Raw genomic sequence first — 16,739 nt, forward strand, 5'->3', positions numbered from 1 at the left:
GTAACCCGAGGTACCACTGTATTTGTTTATACTTCGCCTTTTTCACTGGTAGAGATTCAAGGTGATTTACAGATGGAATAAGTGCAGCTAAAATTAAGTGCTCGAGAACACAAATGAATGGAGTAACCAAGCAAATAAGCACAGTGCTGACAGCCCAATGTCTCCTCTGAAGTAAGACTTGTTGAGTTCAATGGACAGTGTTTGCTGGCTTCACCCATACACTTAGAATCATAGAACTGCTGAGTCAGAAGGGGTCCCAAGGGTCATCTAATCGAAGCCACTGCAATGTGGGCATCACAACACACGGTTCCCCATCCAATTTGAAACCATACCAGATCCTGCTTAGCTTTGCAAATGTGCTAGCAGTTTTAGTTTATACATACCCCCTCTTCTCATTGACTTCAGTGGAGCTAGCTCTCAGTTAAGGGGGTATAGGACTGGGGGCTTAGGTGCAGAGAACTCATATCACATAAATAGGATAAAGGTAAAGGTAAAGGGACCCCTGGCCATTAGGTCCAGTCGTGGCCGACTCTGGGGTTGTGGCGCTCATCTTGCTTTATTGGCCGAGGGAGCCAGCATACAGCTTCCGGGTCATGACTAAGCCACTTCTGGCAAACCAGAGCAGTGCACGGAAACACTGTTTGCCTTCCCGCTGGAGTGGTACCTATTTATCTACTTGCACTTTGACATGCTGTCGAACTGCTAGGTTGGCAGGAGCAGGGACCGAGCAACGGGAGCTCACCCCATCGCGGGGATTCGAACCGCCGACCTTCTGATCGGCAAGTCCTAGGCTCTGTGGTTTAACCCACAGCGCCACCTGCGTCCCTATAAATAGGATAGGTGTGCGTAAAATAAAGGGGTACTAATATAGACAAACTTGCGGAGTTGTTGTTGTGTAAAAACGTAAATGCATGATGCTCTTTGAAGAACACACAATAGCATTACAAGGATGCTTGTTGTGGGTTCTAAGTGTGGCTCTAAGTGTGTTTGGGGGAGGGTCTTGTAGAGAAGAATATAATAAATAATAATAATAATAAATAATAATAATATAGCACCTGTTTTGCATGTAGAAGGTCCCAGGTTCAATCCCTAGCACCTCCAGGTGTAGACTCCCTGCCTGAACCCCTGGAGAGCTGCTGCCAGCCAGTGTAGACTCTACTGAGTTAGATGGACCAGTGGTCTGACTTAGGCCAAAGCAGCTGCCTATGTTCCTATCTTCTGCAGTGCGCGCACACACCCTCCTGGCAAAGCGGCAGAGCAGCCTAGCGAAACTTTTTCTCTCCACACGCCCTTTTTTTGATTGTATAGTTCATGTCCCTTCCTCCTCCCCCTTCGGCCAGGCTGTTCCAGTAAGCTCCTGGCACGGAACAACCTGAATTGAAAATAAAAGGAAGCGGAGGGGGAGACCCAAAGCACCCTTTTTCCTTGGCCAGGAGCGGTGCCTTAATTTAATTTTTTTATTTATTTTTTTGGTCCCTTGTTGCAGCTAAAGAAGTTTTCCACCCACCCCTTTAATACTTGGGCATTGCCCTCAAAGGAATCGTTGGATCCTGCCTTCGCTTCTTCTTCCCTCCTCCCTCCTCCACGTCTCTTCTGGGGAGTTCTTGGGTCACCATCCTCCCCACCCCACCGCCAGTGAACGAGGTCCTGAACCCAATTAATGGCTAATAATTATACAGGCGCAAAGGCGGCAGGGGCGAGCGAGAACAGGCAGCAGGAGAAAAGGAGGGAGGTGCGGATGGTGGGAGCAAGTTGGGGAGAAAGGGCCCCGATTCCGCGCCAGGTTGGCTGGTTGGTCGACGGCTCGCCAAACTGCCTCGGGGAGGAGGGAGGCGCGGGATCTTTGGAAAGGAGTCAAGCGCGAATTCCGTCGCTGCTCGTTGGCGGGAGGTGTTAATCCGAATTAAAAAGAGGGCCGTCGCCTCCTTGTTTTAAAAACTTGCCTCTCTGGGAGTAATTGCTCCCTTGGGACTCCTTGAACATATATATTTTCTCTCTGCGTTTGGTTTCTCTTTTCCCTTTAAAGCTGCAACCCCATTTTAAAGAAAATAAAATAAATACCTAAGCGTGCATTGAAGGCAATGCAGATTTACTTATGAGTAAGCCCCAGAGCCGTCCGCCACTGGACCTAATGCTCAGGGGTCCCTTTACCTTTACCTTTAAGCCCCTCTAAGATCAGAGCTCTAAGGCTGCCATCTAGATCCTGTACCCGCTTTCTGGGTCGTAAACCCCAACATACCTCAGTTCACTGCCGAGTAGAGGCAGACTGGGAAGATTTCTGTGTAAGGTTGGAGTAAAGTGGAACTTTCTCTTGGATCACCAACCCAAAAGTTTACCGCCCCCCGCCTTTTAAGAATGTCTTCATCTCTTCTTATTTTATTTTAAACCATTCTCTGCAGCCGTTTGCTGGAAATAACAGCGTCGTTACAGGTTTTCGGCTGCTGGCCGGCAGCAGGTCTACTCGGAGGCAAGCCTCACCGCTGCGGCATTTATTTTTCAAATCCGGCTAGGCAGCCGGGGGCTCTTTTGGAGACGCAAAACGCGCTTTGGCTTAAACGATCTGTATTCTTCTAATAGATATTATTGTTTGCTGCAATAAATGCCGGTTTTAAACCAGCTGGGGGAAGCAGCGACTCTCCGATAGAGCCCATCTTTCCATTGCTCCTTTCTGGTCCCTTAAAACTTTAATTAAAAATAAAATTAAAATCCTGGTGCATTTTCCAAATCCCATAAGAAATGATTGTTTCTCCCCGCCCCCATAAAACCCCTCTTTTTTCGGGTGATGCATTTGGCTAATTACGTTTCTATCAACAGCAGGAAAAAAAGGAGGCGGTCGTGTTGGGCTCGTTTGAAGCTCTTTATAATATTTGCGCTCTCGTGACTGTTAATTACCATAAATTAGGCGATTGTCTGCATAATTGTCATTATTGGGAACCTAATCATGGGTCTGTAGCCGACCTCAGTCCTACTCAGAAGTAGGAGCTATGAAATGAATAGACACGGCTGGTCAATGATGTCAGTGGGTCTACTCTGAGTAGGGCATCATGGCTGCATCCTAATAACTTGTGAACTAGTACCTGTGAATAAAATTCTCCTTTAAAAAAATCAACCCTTTGTCACGACGACGTATCTATGGCTTTAAAAATGCAGCAAAAGAAAAGAAAAGAAAAAACCGATTTAGGTTAATTTTTGTTCGCTTGTGGGTGGGAGAGAGTTACCCGGAGGCTCTAATATTTCGGAGGGCAGGGTGGGAGGGGGCAAAACAAGCAGATCGGGTTTGCAGTCTTGGGTTGGGGAGGGGTCTCTAGCCGAACCTTTACAATGTTACTTTAAAAAAAAAATCAGCTGCCAGAAAGCTGGTGGAAAAAAGGAACAGTAGCTACCTTTGAACAAACCCGGACCAACCTTTTTGTGTGTGCGTGTGTGCATTTATGTCCTTGGGGTGCGAGGAGGAGGGGAGGAGGGCGGTGAGTTTTCAGATCTGGCATGGAAAAACTTAAAATAGTCCTATAAACGGGTTTTCTTCTTCTGTTGCAAAACGCCCGGGCAAGAAACGTTTAGCAATCAACCGCGATCCCGCAGCCACTTCAGGCCGCCTGCTCCTGCTTTTGAAAAGGGGGGACGAATACAACAAATCTGGAGGCGTTTCCAGGCTTTTCGAAGCCGTAATTAACACCGGATGGACCCTTTTAGACGATCCCCCCGCCGCCGCCCCCGTTTATTCTAAAGCCGATTAAAGAACACTTTTGAACAGAGGCATCTCTGCGTTAAAAAAAAAAGGAGACTAAATTTCTGCCTGCCCTTCCCTTAAAGCAAAACAAAAAAGAGTGTAATCGATTTCCAAACGTCCTTCTTTTCTTCCTCTTGCTTTTCTGTGCGTTTGTTCAACGCATCCACAGTATTTCGTTGAAGGATTTTTATTTTTATTATTTAAAAAAAAAGGCTACAAGGGAATGCCCCGCTTTCGTGCAAACCTGCACATCAAGGCATACTAAATCAAAATTTTAAAAAGTGGGTTAATGCATGTTAGCCCTTCTCGAGTCTTCCAAACTCTCCCAACGCGTAATACAGCTTATTAGCTGAAAGTGGAATTCGTTTTAAAAGAAGGAAACCAGCTTCTAAACAGTCTCTCGCCGGAGACTGTCGCTATCCAGCCGTCAGTAGGTGATTCCTCGTCTCCATCCTCTCAGTTAAGACTCCTCTGAAAAGGGGCACGATCCCGCACTTTTAAGCGTCCTGGCAATCGCTTCGATTTGAAATGGGAGAGAGTTAAAGCGCGTGAAATCAGTGGCATTTTCAAACTCTGTAAACCGAGCCTGTTGCATGTTTACTCGGAAGTAAAACCTCCGGAGACTTCCAGCCCCGTCGGAAGCGAGTATACGCCAAAGTCCCACGTAGGCTTCATTTGGACTTACTCCCAATTAAGTGTGCCTGGGATTGGAGTACTCCCAAAAGTGCCAGTTTACTCCGAAGTAAAATTAAATGAGTTCAGTGGGACTTACTTCCAAGTAAATGGGCAGAGAGGCAGCCTTGGTCTCTTTGCTAGATGCTTCCCGCACATCAAGGCATACTAAATCAAAGTAGCTGTAGGAACAGAAAGCTGGTGAGAAACATGGAAGGAAGCAAGAGTTGAGATTTCAGCCGGTTGGGAAGGCAAACATCTTACCCTGTGTATATATTTAATATATAATATTGATTGTCAACAAGTATTCTTTACGCGCAACATGAATGTGGATGGTCAGAATTTACGATATCAATTGTTGCTGCTCCAAAGCCTTATTGTTATCAGATGTAGTGCTGTTGATTTGCATCAGCGTGAGTCCTGCTCAGAGTAGACCCACTAAAATGAACGGGCACGACTAACTTAGACTCGTTTATGTCTATGGGCCTGTGCTGAGTAAAGTTAATAGGATAATTGTTCTAGTCCGAGTTAGACCCCTTGAAGTTAATAGACCTGATTGACTTGGGTCCAACAATACCCACGGGTCTACACTGAGTAAAACTAAGTTGGATACACAAGTCTGCTATTCATACACTAATAACACGCTTGAGATTCATGGCGTTGCACAGAGTACCATATACCTTTATTTACAATAGTTATGTTTGCGATTTGTCTTTACAACGGGGAGTGGGGTGGGGGAATAGGTGTCTGAGTCGGGAAGCCCAAATACACCCCTCCATTAGGACCAGGCGGTCAAAGGAGCTAGCTGCCTGCGCGATCTTTTTCGGGAGAGAGATGGGAGGATCCAGCTTGCCATTTTCTCCTTCAGCCAGTGGCTGTGGGTGGTTCTGCGATTTCCCACACTCCTGTCTCCAGCTGCCCCCTTGCGATTGCAAGATGAGCTTCGGGGAAACGAAGTGTGTGTGCGTGTGGACAAGCGTGCCTCCTATCTACACACGCTATTGAAATCCTTTGGCGAGGAAGCGTTCCCGCTTATAAAAAGAAGATAACATACGTTTCCTCCTTGGTCGATATAAATAATAATAATAATAATAATAATAATAATAATAATAATAATAATAATAATAATAATAAATAATGGTAGTTCTCACAGTGTCCCCCCCCAGGCGCCCATGTCGGGCAGCGTGCGAGCAAGCAAGACCTGATTGCAAGAGCGTTTTTCCCTCCAACCAGGAGTGGCACGTGGTGGGGGCAACCTGAATGGACCCCCCCCGTAAAAACGTAATTAAGCCCTTGCCTAATGCCCTTTCCCTGCAGAACTGGGCATGGTAAGAATCAAGCGCTTATGCCATCAAATCCTCCGGGGGAGGAGGGGGAGAGGAGATTTATTTATTTTTTAATCATGAACTCAAGGCCTCCTGATCTGTCCATAAAACCCCAAGTATTTTAAGCTGTGCTAATTCTACGGAACTCTGAGGCCAGAGGCAGCCGGAGACACACAGCGCCCCCGCCAGCTCCCCCCGCACTTATTTATTTTTATATAACTTCTTAACGTATACAGTAAGCGTTTCGTTCCCTTGGTCCACCCAACACATATATTTCTCTCTCCTCGGGTAAATCCCCATTTCCTAGGCACCCCCGTCCCCCCTACCCCGAAAGCAGTCAGTAGCACCGATGGCATTTAATAGGCTTTACTTCCGAGTAAGTGCGAGCAACGGAATTGTAGCTGGTATAGATTTGGAGTCCGGTTTTTGGAGGACCCTGGAATAACCTGCCCTGAAACACTGACTCGCGAGGAAGACGGGGGGGTCAAGAGTCTACTTCCTTGAAATGGGTGCCGCGCAAGACCATTTGACACTGCTCAGGTGTATGTTGTTTTTAAGGCGGGGACACCTCCATCCAAATAAAAAATCCAGCCCGATCCTGTGTTTGTTTCCTGGGAAGTGATTTCCACACGATTCACTGGAAAAAGGCTACGTAGCCACCATGCCTTTAAGGCGTACATCGAAGCCTGGAAACCGTAGTTTACCCATAAATCCTAGCACATACGAGCTACAGTTCCCATCGTTCTTTTTTGGGGGGGGTGCTCCAAATGTAGGCGCAGACCCTATGCAGGTGTACAGCCAGCCCCCCTGATCTCGTTGGGAGAGCTTTTCGCCCATTCACACCCAAGACAAGTGCTCAAGAATTAAGATGCGTATGGATCGAGCCACACGTGCATTCTTGTGGAGAGAGGTGGAGTCCGAACCGACGCGCTGTCAAAGGTGAAACTCGACGCCCTCCACGGTGAGAGGCGATATTACGAGGCATCGCCTCGCTGCGAATTGTTATGAATTGCCCCCTTTTTGGGGGGTAGTGGGAAGAATATCGATCGGGAAAACCAGGCAGGGAGGAAGGTCGTCTGGGCAGCGTTAGCGCAGAAGAATCATTCTAGGGCTGGTAGACTTGTCTCCCTCCATGGAAAACCTCTTAATCCACGTTATGATCTCCACCACCACCCCCAGCCCTGGCTTTATTTTTATTTATTTACAAGAATGGGGCAGAGTAAATAACCCCCAAGGGGAGTGAGGCCAACCCCTTTCCCTTGCCTTCCATAAGAATCCAAGCTAACCTAAAGGAAACGGGAGGGTGGTAACATTCTAGTCTTCAAGACTAAATCAATAAAGGTTTCTAGTCCTCAGTATATATGTGCGTGCGTGCGTGCCTGTGTTGAGGGCTAGATATTTGTATATGGAGGGATTCTTAAGGAGAAGCAGATGCATGCATAGCGAAATCTAGTTAATAATTCGATGGCATTCTCGACCTGAAAGGACAGAGGAGAACAAAACGGGTTGAAAGGGACACTCTAACCAAAGATGTCCATCCAAGTGCAGTGTCTTTAAAACCTCCCTTTAGGTCACACATATTCTGCCTCGTCTTGTGGTCAAAGGAGTAAAAAAAAATTCTACCAAGCGCAAAAGTCGGCGGAAATGGATACAAATCATTTGGGGGAGAAGGAAGGGGCACCGTTACCTGGGAACAGGCCTTATTGAACATGGCGGGGGGTGAGGGTATTACTTTGGAGTAACCAAGGACAGACTCGAGTTCTGCAGACACCTTGGAAATAGAGAGCAGCGACCATATACAAGGAATCCCTTTGCTCCTCCAGGTTGATCTAAACTCCCTCTTAAGTTTCTGGAACAAGGAAGACCGAAAGGGGGGGGTCGTTGTATGTGTTTTCCTCCTAGTTTTACCTGGACTGGTCTATCTGGTTTTCCATATTAAAAGGCAGCTAGGAACACCCCAGTGATAAATGTGTTTGTGTGCATTTTACATTTAAACAGGGCGGTGGCGAGGGGGGGCGGATTAAGAAGCGGCGCAGTTCCTCCCCAATCCGGTGATAGCTCTGATCCTGCTCCTAATTCGGTTCGCAATTCGTAATCCGAACCAGGCGCGCGGAATTAATTGCTTTCGCTTTGCTTTTTAGTGTGCGCGTTTCAAAGAACAAAAACCTAAAGTTTAAATTGGCGACTTCTGAGGAGTGCGGTTGTGTGCAAGAAACAAAAGCTTGCGGGCAAGCATCGCTCCTGTATATGTGTGGCTTGGCCTTCAGCTGTGATCCGCAACGCAATTAAATTTAGACCGAAACAATTCAAAGATGAAACGTCATGGCAATGCGCCGAGATGGGGTGACGGATGCTTCTGGCACCGAATTGACTTCGGTTTAAGAATCCGGTTGTGCAGCCTAAGGTACCTCGCAGGGTTGTTGTTAAGATTAAATGGGGAGGCGGAGAACTATGCAGCTATCTTGCAGGAAAGTGGAAGAATAATAACAACAGTAGTTAATAATATGAAAAACTGCGATTGTGTTTATTGGCATCATCGAGGTGACTACAGAGCTGCTTTGAGAATAAATTTCATTGGACTCATTAAAATCTTACTCCTGAGTAAACATGTCGGCCTGTGTATCCACGTGGGGGTACATTCTTCCGAACTTGGTTTGGGACTGCGAGTTTATTATAATCTGATTAATGACCACAGGTGCTGTTTTTCAAAACGCTGCGTTTCATCCAATGCCCTGCCAGTCACCAACTTTTCATCTGTTCTGGAGAAAGCCTATTCTTGTAAAATCCCTTCTTCTAGTAACGCCCCCCCATCCCTCCCCCTTAAATAAGTACCCCCCCCCCCTTTGAACTGACAAAAAAGCCAACCCAAAATCCCGTGCCCTATTCTAAAGTTGATTTCTAGATTATCGGGAAAGGACGTGACTGGACTTTGAGGGAGAGAAATTAATTCATCATGCAGATGAGGGCTTTTCTAATTCCTCTACCATCTCCTGCCCGTTTCTTGACTGCTAATAAAGTAGATCATTGATTGTATAAAAATAATGTATTGGGGAGGGGGGCAATCTGCAGGAAATATGGAGTTGAGATGATAGGCAGAGGGAGGGGGATATATACAGTATACACATACACACCGAGAGAGAGAGAGTATTTAACTCACACATAACCGAAGAAATACTTCGATTAATCGCAATCTGCCATGTAGACACAAACACCTGCCTTTAAATTTGCTGTGTGACCTCTTTTAAATGGATTCTCAGCAAATCTTTCAGAGCATCTCATTTCAGGGACGGGCACCTATTCTTCGAAGCCTCCCCCCTCTTCTCCACTGAATCCCCAATTAATCCTAATTATTTGGTGTCACTTCGGGTTTTGTTTTGTTTGTTTTTTTTAAAAAACCAAACCAGCCCTAGGAGGGTGGCCATCCATCACCCTCCCCGCTTCCCGTTTGTCCCTGAAATTTTCAAAACCTGTTTCTTTAACAAGCGCGATCCTCTGCCTCTGTATCGGAACGGGCCGCTTGAGGCTGCCAACCTTATCCGCACGCTGGCGGTAGTCAAAACTCGTTGAAGTTCACTCCAAGGGATTTACTTCTGACTTGGCGCGCGTAAGCACCGCGCTTACGACACTTCCGGGACCACCATTCTGAACCTTTTCAAAAAGGTGGAGGGAGGGAGGGCGCCAATCAAAGGGGGAACCGAGGGGAGGAAATTCGGTTTATGTTTACTCCGAAGCAAGCCTCCTGAATTTATTAAGTTCCATGCGATGGTGCTAATTATTATCAATAAATGATAGTACATAATAAGAGTCACCCGTGTTCAAAAGAACTCGACTTCCCATTATCCTGTTGCTATTCTTGCCACAGCACTCTAAGAAAAGGCAGTAGGAATAGTCCCAGCTTGGTTTATTCGGAAGCAAGTCCCATTGGAGACCTGCCACGCAAGTGCATCATCGCAAACTAGTCACCGCCGGACTGTCTCCCCAGTGATGGCCAAAGCGGATCCGAACCGCAGGCCCTTTGATTCAGGACCCACCTTAGCCACTGGTCTCTGGGCTATAAATGTCGCTTTGTGAGCGAACTCCGGGAAAGGTGAAACTTAAAGCGACAGGGTGGTTTGCTTTGCGCGTTGCGCAATTGACTTCACTTTTGATACTCTTTTGAAAGGAATTAAAAGGGCGGATTTTGAGATGGCCCCAAAGAACCAAATCGCTCCATTTCTGCCCTCGTCATCTCTTGGAAGCTGCCACAGACGTCGCTGACCTCTCCTCCCCCCCCCCCAACCCTCACCGGGACAATTCTCTTTCGCTTTGCCAGACCCACACACCTGAGATCAACCTGCCCTATAAATATTAAGGGGAGGTAGTGGAAAGAGAGAGATTTTTGCAAACTGGAAACAAGCGGGGGTCAGGGACACAAGGAGCGCGATGTGGTTTTTCTGCAAATAGTCACTTGACCTTTAAAGGGGGCAATAAGGCCTAGTGGCTAGAGCGCTGCAGCTTTGACACCCAAGTTCAATTCCGCTTCCCCACCCGCTTAGGCAGCTCCTTGGGGGGGGTCACTCCAGGCCAGTCCCCAGCAGCCCTCAGCCCAAACTCGCCACAAGGGTAAAACTCTCACATCATGTGCCAATCATTCCTCACACTTTTTAGCCCTGAAAAGTTCGGTTCGTAAACTGTAGGGTGGAATCTAGAAAAAAATTTACGGGGGGGGGGTGTTGCTTTTAAATCTTACTGGTGGCGCGGGGTGGGGGGAATCTCCTTCAGAGTGCAGCAACATCTACAGGATCAGGTTCCAACTTTTAAGGGACACAAACTGCGATCCTAAACAGTAGGACATCACACCGGACCCAGCAGGACGTACTCTCCCTGGCAAATGGGGGGGGGGGGTTAGAGAGTAACTGTCTACATGGATCGCGCCTCCTGCTCACTAGACTTTTTGAATCTGCTGGTGTTCAATGGGAAAAAATCGTTTAGGGCCTGCTTTAAGAGACACACTTGGCACAGCCTATAGTTGTTTACGCGGAAGTAAGTCCCACTTAGCGTTTCAGCCTTGCTGTCAACCCCCACGAGCGACGCCCCCCGCCTTGAAATATTTAATTCCAGTTGGGTTGGATACAACTGAATATTTCTAAAATCATCTTGGGGACTTTCCTAAAGCATTTCCTCCCTTGTTAAAAAAAAGAAAAGACCACCTAGCTGGATTTTCACCCCTCGAGTTCCGCACCCGGTATTGATCTTGGAGTGGATTGCGAATTCCGCGGGGCAGAGAACCTGTCTGCTGTTCTATGTTATGTTGTGGAGAAACAACCGCCACAAAAAACAAAAAAACCGAGAAGGAAGTTATTCTCATTCAGGGGCCCGATGTATCCATGCTTGCTTTTACACGGAAGTAAATCCCATTGGCTACGGCGAGACTGACTTTTAAGTTAACCTGCTTGGGGTTAGGGGGCCCTCAAATCAATGTAGGGCAGCAATTAACTGAAGAAACAGCGTAGACTGCGTTTAGTAGGTTTACTCAGGAGTAAGCACACTCATGCAGAATATATATATATATATATATATATATATATATATGCAAAAAAACACGCGGAAAAAGAGTGCGAATTAAGAACACGTGTTCGTTTACACGCACAGGTGCAACGCAAGGATGTTTTCGCCTTTGGAGAAAAACAAAGTCAATCTGGTTTTAGCTGGGAAGGGGCAGCTATTGGTTTCCCCACTTTGAAAACATTGACTCGGAAGTTCCCTTCCAATCCTATTATTTAAAAAAAAAAATCCCAACGTACTCTTACAATCCTTACCAGCAGAACTCAGATTCAAACGCATTTATAAATAATTCTGGACAAATAACTCTCCCACCCCCACCCCACCCCACCCCGTGCTTTGAGAGCCTACATTTAAAACCAATTCCATTTTATGAATTACTTGATAAATAAGCAACGCTTTTTTAAAATAAATAATAATTCGGCAGGCTTTGTTTTATTATTCGAATGGCTTTTAAAATCACCAGCTTTATTACAAGTTTGTGGAAACAGAACGGGGTGTGCGGACGGGCGGCGGAATCCCAGAACCTGATTGAGTTAAATCGCGAGGCGTTGAAGTAACTGAACCTCAAGCACAAAATGAAGAAAAGGAGAAGGGGACTTGGTTTGTTACCTCTCTCTTCCGTCCCCGTCCCCCACTTGAAAATATAACAAATGTTTTCAGACCTCCTTTGCCCTGACCACAACAGGATTAATATAAATCTAGATACAAAAAAAGAGAGAAAATCTTCTATAATCTTAATAATAATAATAATTTATTTCATTGTACTTCATTCTAGTAATAAAGTATGCAGTTTTCAACCTCAAACTTTATTCTCTCCTCATATCTCCCACCTGCCGGTCGGCTGCTAGGCTGCTTTTTTATTTTGCTGGGGGTGGGGTGTGAACGCCCCTTGTCCTGTTTCTTCTCCCCCCCCCCCCGCATTAAAAAAAAATCTGGTTTATTTTCTTGAAGGCTTCTTGACATTCCCTTTCCCTTTATATTTTATAAACACCCCACACACACCACGCAATGTATCCTTTCCAGTCACCATCTCTCCTGGGCCCTTGAATTCCCAAAGGGAGTAATTAATTAATACTGATCCAGCCAGGCTATTTACTCCGGGGAGGGGGGCTAGTGTCCTCCACCCACTTTCCCATTTCCGGGGATTCCTGAAAAATTCAGGAATGCAAAGATCCAGCTTCCTCCATTTCCATCCATTGCCCAGGAGAATAGGGTCGTTTCTATAAAGGACAACCAAGCATTTGAAATAGATAATGATGATAATATATATATTAATTAAAGGACCTGAAAATGATACTTACCGCCTTGATCCCTTCTAAAGCAACACCCCCGGACCTGTAAAAAGCAGAGTCCAACATTCAAGTGGAAAGGCTGTTATAATAAAAATTAGCTGGAAGAAAGGAGGAGTAAGAATAGAGAATAGCGTGTAAATACATATATATGTATGAACAGGAAGCGCCGTAGAGCAGGTGGACTTGCTTAGATCAGAACCCCATGTTTTTTGTTTTTGAGCAGGACACATTCATCGCTGTGGCAAAATAGGTAAGTCAGAGATCAGAGAGAGAAGGAGCCGGTGCCCAGGCTGCCTGAGTTCTTCCATCCTGCGCATACTTACTTGTGAATTAGCAGCTTGCCACATTTGAGTTCATTGAGCCTTACTCCCAAGTAAGCTTGCATAGGAATGCGGCCCATTGGGTAAAAAACAAACAAATATGAACTGTCTTCCGAGTCAAGCTGCCCGAGGGATCGGCCAGCTTAACTTCATTTAACTAGGCGTTAAAGGAGCCCCTTACTCCTTACTTCCGAGTAAGGCCACAGCGATTCATTGGGAACGTTTCCTGGGGAGCTGACAAGGTTCCTGAGCTCGTGGGAAGTCGTATTGCGAAGTTCTGGTCTGAAGTGCTTCGACCCTGAAGGCTGCTTTGCAGTGCTAGCCCGCTGGGGAGCCAAGACCCATTCAGCTTGGCGGAAGCTTACTTCAGAGTAAGCCCAGGCTTCAGCAGCGGGTCGCAGCCCAGATGCTTCCCTACACACACACATCTCGAGGACCCACGATCAGGTTTTAGCGTGTTTTAAACAAGCACCACGATGGAGACAGAATCGTTTAAACCGGCTGATGGAGGGGGGGGGGCTGGGAGGAGAGAGAACCGAAAGCCCCCAACCCACCCAAATTTTATTGTAAATGGATTGGGGACAGGGTGGGAAAGAATGCGCCGATCGTTAGGAAAACGAAAGTCGTTTGCGTGTGCAGGGGGAGTTTTCATGTTGCCCGCCAGATTGGCTTAAATGCACTGGAGTGGAAGGGGATGCACGTTTTTCGGTAACGGCGCAAAACTGGGAGAAAGACATGGTAAAAGGTAGAAGAAGTCTGTGCACCTAAACATCGTCTGTGCACCCTGGTAATTCTATAAGCCCCCGCCGAGTAGTGAAACGGCCACAGCTTCTGTAGTCAACCTCAGCCGCGGCTGCGATCTTCCTCAACCTGCCTACCTGGAGGTAAATCCCACTGTAATCAATAAAAGAAACTTCCGAGTAAACCTGGCCTTAGGGAAGGGTGGGGGAGATCAGACATCCAGATATTCACAATTGCCCGGAATGGGTGGCTGGTGGGGGGGGGGAGAGAAGAGTAAGCCCCTGTGGAAGAAGGTGGGGCGTTTACTCGCGAGTAAGCATGCAGCGGATCATGCGAGAAGAAAGCGGGTGTGTGTGTGTATATATATATATAATCATAATATATAATGATATATCATATATATAATATATCAGGCGTAGGGGGAAAGAGCCCATCGCGACTGCCCCATTGATGAGAATAGCAACTAATAGCCAAATAATAGCAAAATCATTAGATCTGTAAAGTGCAGCGTGCAGTTGGCTGGTTGAAAGAGACGGCTAACTAGTGACCAGAAAATAATAACAGATCTGCAAAAGGGCAGCGTGCAATTGACCAGCTGCAACGGACCGGTTGCTAGGAAAAGAATAATTAGACTTGGAAAGTACAGCATGCAATGGACCAGTTACGCCCCCCCAAAAAAAAACCCCAGCCACATACACCCCCCAACCCTCCCCGTCCCACCCAAGCATAGCATAGAAACCATCGTCCGAATAAAAAAAAAGGGCAAAGTCACCTCTTCCTGGATGTTACCTTCCATCTTTAAATATTGTCCACTGGGGAAGGGCAGCATGTAAAGGGTTAGGGAGAGAGAGAAAGGTCGCTTTTTCTTAAAGGGGCAGATCAGGGGAAGTGGCGGGGGGGGGGGGAGGAGGAGGAAAGGCTGGGATGGTGCTGCGCTCCGAGGAGGTGGGGGCAGAGATAAGTGATCTGAAGAAGAGGATAGGACCACGGAAGAGAAGGGGGGAGGTTAAAAAAAAAAAAGCCACACACACATACACACACCAACCCCAACCCTGATGGTGATGAATACATTGGAAAGTTTTTTTGGCCCCGGAGAGGGTGTCAGATTGAATGCTCTGTGCGCATGTGCGAAGGTGTCCAAACTGACAATGCTTGGGAGATGAAGATAGCGCGGCAGAGCTGTTGCGGGTTCAAGGAGGGATCCGCTCCGCCGTCAAGATGAGATCCAAGGCGCGAGCGAGGAAACTGCCCAAAAGTAGGTCCCCTTTCTCCCGCGAGGGGGAGATCCCCGGCGAGATCTGGCGAGGGGGGTGAGAGAGAGAGGGAGAGAGAGAGGGGGGCGCGCGCTGAGCAGAGGTGGGGGGGGGGAGCCATGGGTGTCTGGCTGGTCGGCCCTGGGGTGGGGGGACGACAACGACGAAGACGAGCCGATCGCCTCCTCCTCGGCCGTCCTGGCCTCGCCGCGGCCGGATGAGCGCAGCTGGGCGAGCCGGGAGCGAGCTCCGCGCCGCCACAGCCGCCGTCGCCGGTCTCTGCGCGACTATCGGGGCAGCCTGGCCAAGGCTCCCCCCGCCTCTCCTTGCGCTCCGAGAGTTGTGCTCCGCACCCCGCGATTGGTGGGGTTCACCCGTCTGAGGATCTCGAGGCGATCAAGGATGGCGAGGAGGAGGAAGGAGGGGGATCGTTTTTTAAAAAAATGAAAAGTAGGGGGGACACAGGGAGAGCTAACGAGAGCGAAGCGAAAGTTAGCTACAAAGTTGAAGCCTGCAACTTTTTTTCTCTCCCTTTCCCTCCTCCTCTCTCCTCTTCGCCGAGTCGTTTCCAAGTTCTTGTGAAATCTTTTTTTTTTTTTTTTAGTTCCCAGCTTTTGAAATATAGTGGGCGCTAGAGATTCGCGGCTGGGAAGGCAAAGCGAGGTTTTCCGAGTAGATGGGGAGCTTGAGAGAGAGAGAGAGAGAGAGAGAGAGAGAGAGAGAGAGAGAGAGAGAGAGAGAAGACCGTGGAAAAGAGAGAAGGGGAGGGAGAGAAAAAGGAGGCAATGGGGGAAGAAAGAGAGAGAGAAATATATATATTTATAAAACCAACCAGGCGAAGAGAGAGAGATTTGGATGGAAAGAGGCAGAGAAACTGGAACCCCAAATGCAGCTTGGCGTTATAGATATGTGTGTGTGTATGTGTATCTATCTAGATATACGCAGTGAAACTGACACGAGGTGAAATGGACAAGTTCCTGGAGCTCTGGCGGTTGTCGTGTTTTGAAAGTGAGCGATGGTGGGGTTCCTGCATGCGCCCTGTTGCAGGAGCAGTTTCTGTCCCCGATTCTCGCGCGCACGCTTGGAAAAGGGAGGGGGATGTGGAAAGTTTGCAAATATATTCGTGTCTCCTTCCTCTCTCCCCCCCCCTCAATTTCTCGATCCCTCGTTGCCGGGGGCGGGGAGGGGGGGAGTGGAGGAGGAGAGAGAACCCTCATCCTTCTCCGACGCTTGTCATCGGTTACCAATGAAATATTAAAAGATGGCAATGAGAAAAGAGGGTGGGCGGATGAGAAAGGGGGGGCAGGTTGTTTGCTGCGCGATCTAAGATACTTTAGCTGTCAAATGACGATAGATCTTCCCCCCGCCCCATCTCCCACTTTCAGGATTTTTGTAGCAAAAATAATATAAGTTGTTTCTGCGTTGTTGCTGCTCTTTTAAACTCCGAAGTTTAACACCGCGTGCATTTCATTCTGGCAGATATTTTTTCATTGTTTTGTCTGGAAAGCGGGAGGGTCTATTTTGTGTTTTTACAATCGCTGTTGTCTGTCTTGATTTTTTGTTTTGTTTTAATCTTAATTATCATTTGGAAACGGTCTGTTTTGTTTTGTTCCCCCGCCCCTCGTTGAGTTCCATGCTGAAACCGGACGCGAGATTGTGGCTGGTTGAGGTGGAAGCGCGCGCGCGGGTGGCTGGAGGTGGGGGGGGGGGGAATGCCGTAAAGCTGTAAAAATAAAATACCTGTAAATATATTTGCAAATATAAGGCGACGGAAAGCTATCCAGGGGAAGTTGGGAGCTGGCGCTTTAATCCTGAATACGTTTAAATACTTTAAAAAAAGGGGAAGGGAGTCTGTCTCTCTA

At 47.4% G+C, this 16,739-nt stretch overlaps 1 protein-coding gene and 1 long non-coding RNA gene across 6 annotated transcripts in view; one reads left to right on the forward strand and one right to left on the reverse strand.

Moving 5' to 3' along the window:
* Window positions 1–11,697: 11,697 nt before the first annotated feature.
* Window positions 11,698–14,619, reverse strand: LOC310769573. The gene is made up of 3 exons (XR_014551691.1): window positions 14,397–14,619; window positions 12,573–12,606; window positions 11,698–11,969 (listed from the first exon to the last, which is right to left on the reverse strand). It is a non-coding gene; the product is annotated as an uncharacterized lncRNA (long non-coding RNA).
* A 56-nt stretch (window positions 14,620–14,675) lies between these two features.
* Window positions 14,676–16,739, forward strand: part of PRDM16 (PR/SET domain 16) — a 455,494-nt gene continuing 453,430 nt past the window's right edge. For all 5 annotated transcript variants that reach the window (XM_083628521.1, XM_083628523.1, XM_083628525.1 and 2 more), the window contains exon 1: window positions 14,676–14,879. In XM_083628521.1, coding sequence (XP_083484647.1) covers window positions 14,843–14,879 — 37 coding nt within the window. In that variant the 5' untranslated portion in view covers window positions 14,676–14,842. The remainder of the gene's footprint in view (window positions 14,880–16,739) is intronic.

Source organism: Podarcis filfolensis, assembly GCF_964270895.1.
Source record: "Podarcis filfolensis genome assembly, chromosome: 8".
NCBI lineage: Eukaryota > Metazoa > Chordata > Lepidosauria > Squamata > Lacertidae > Podarcis > Podarcis filfolensis.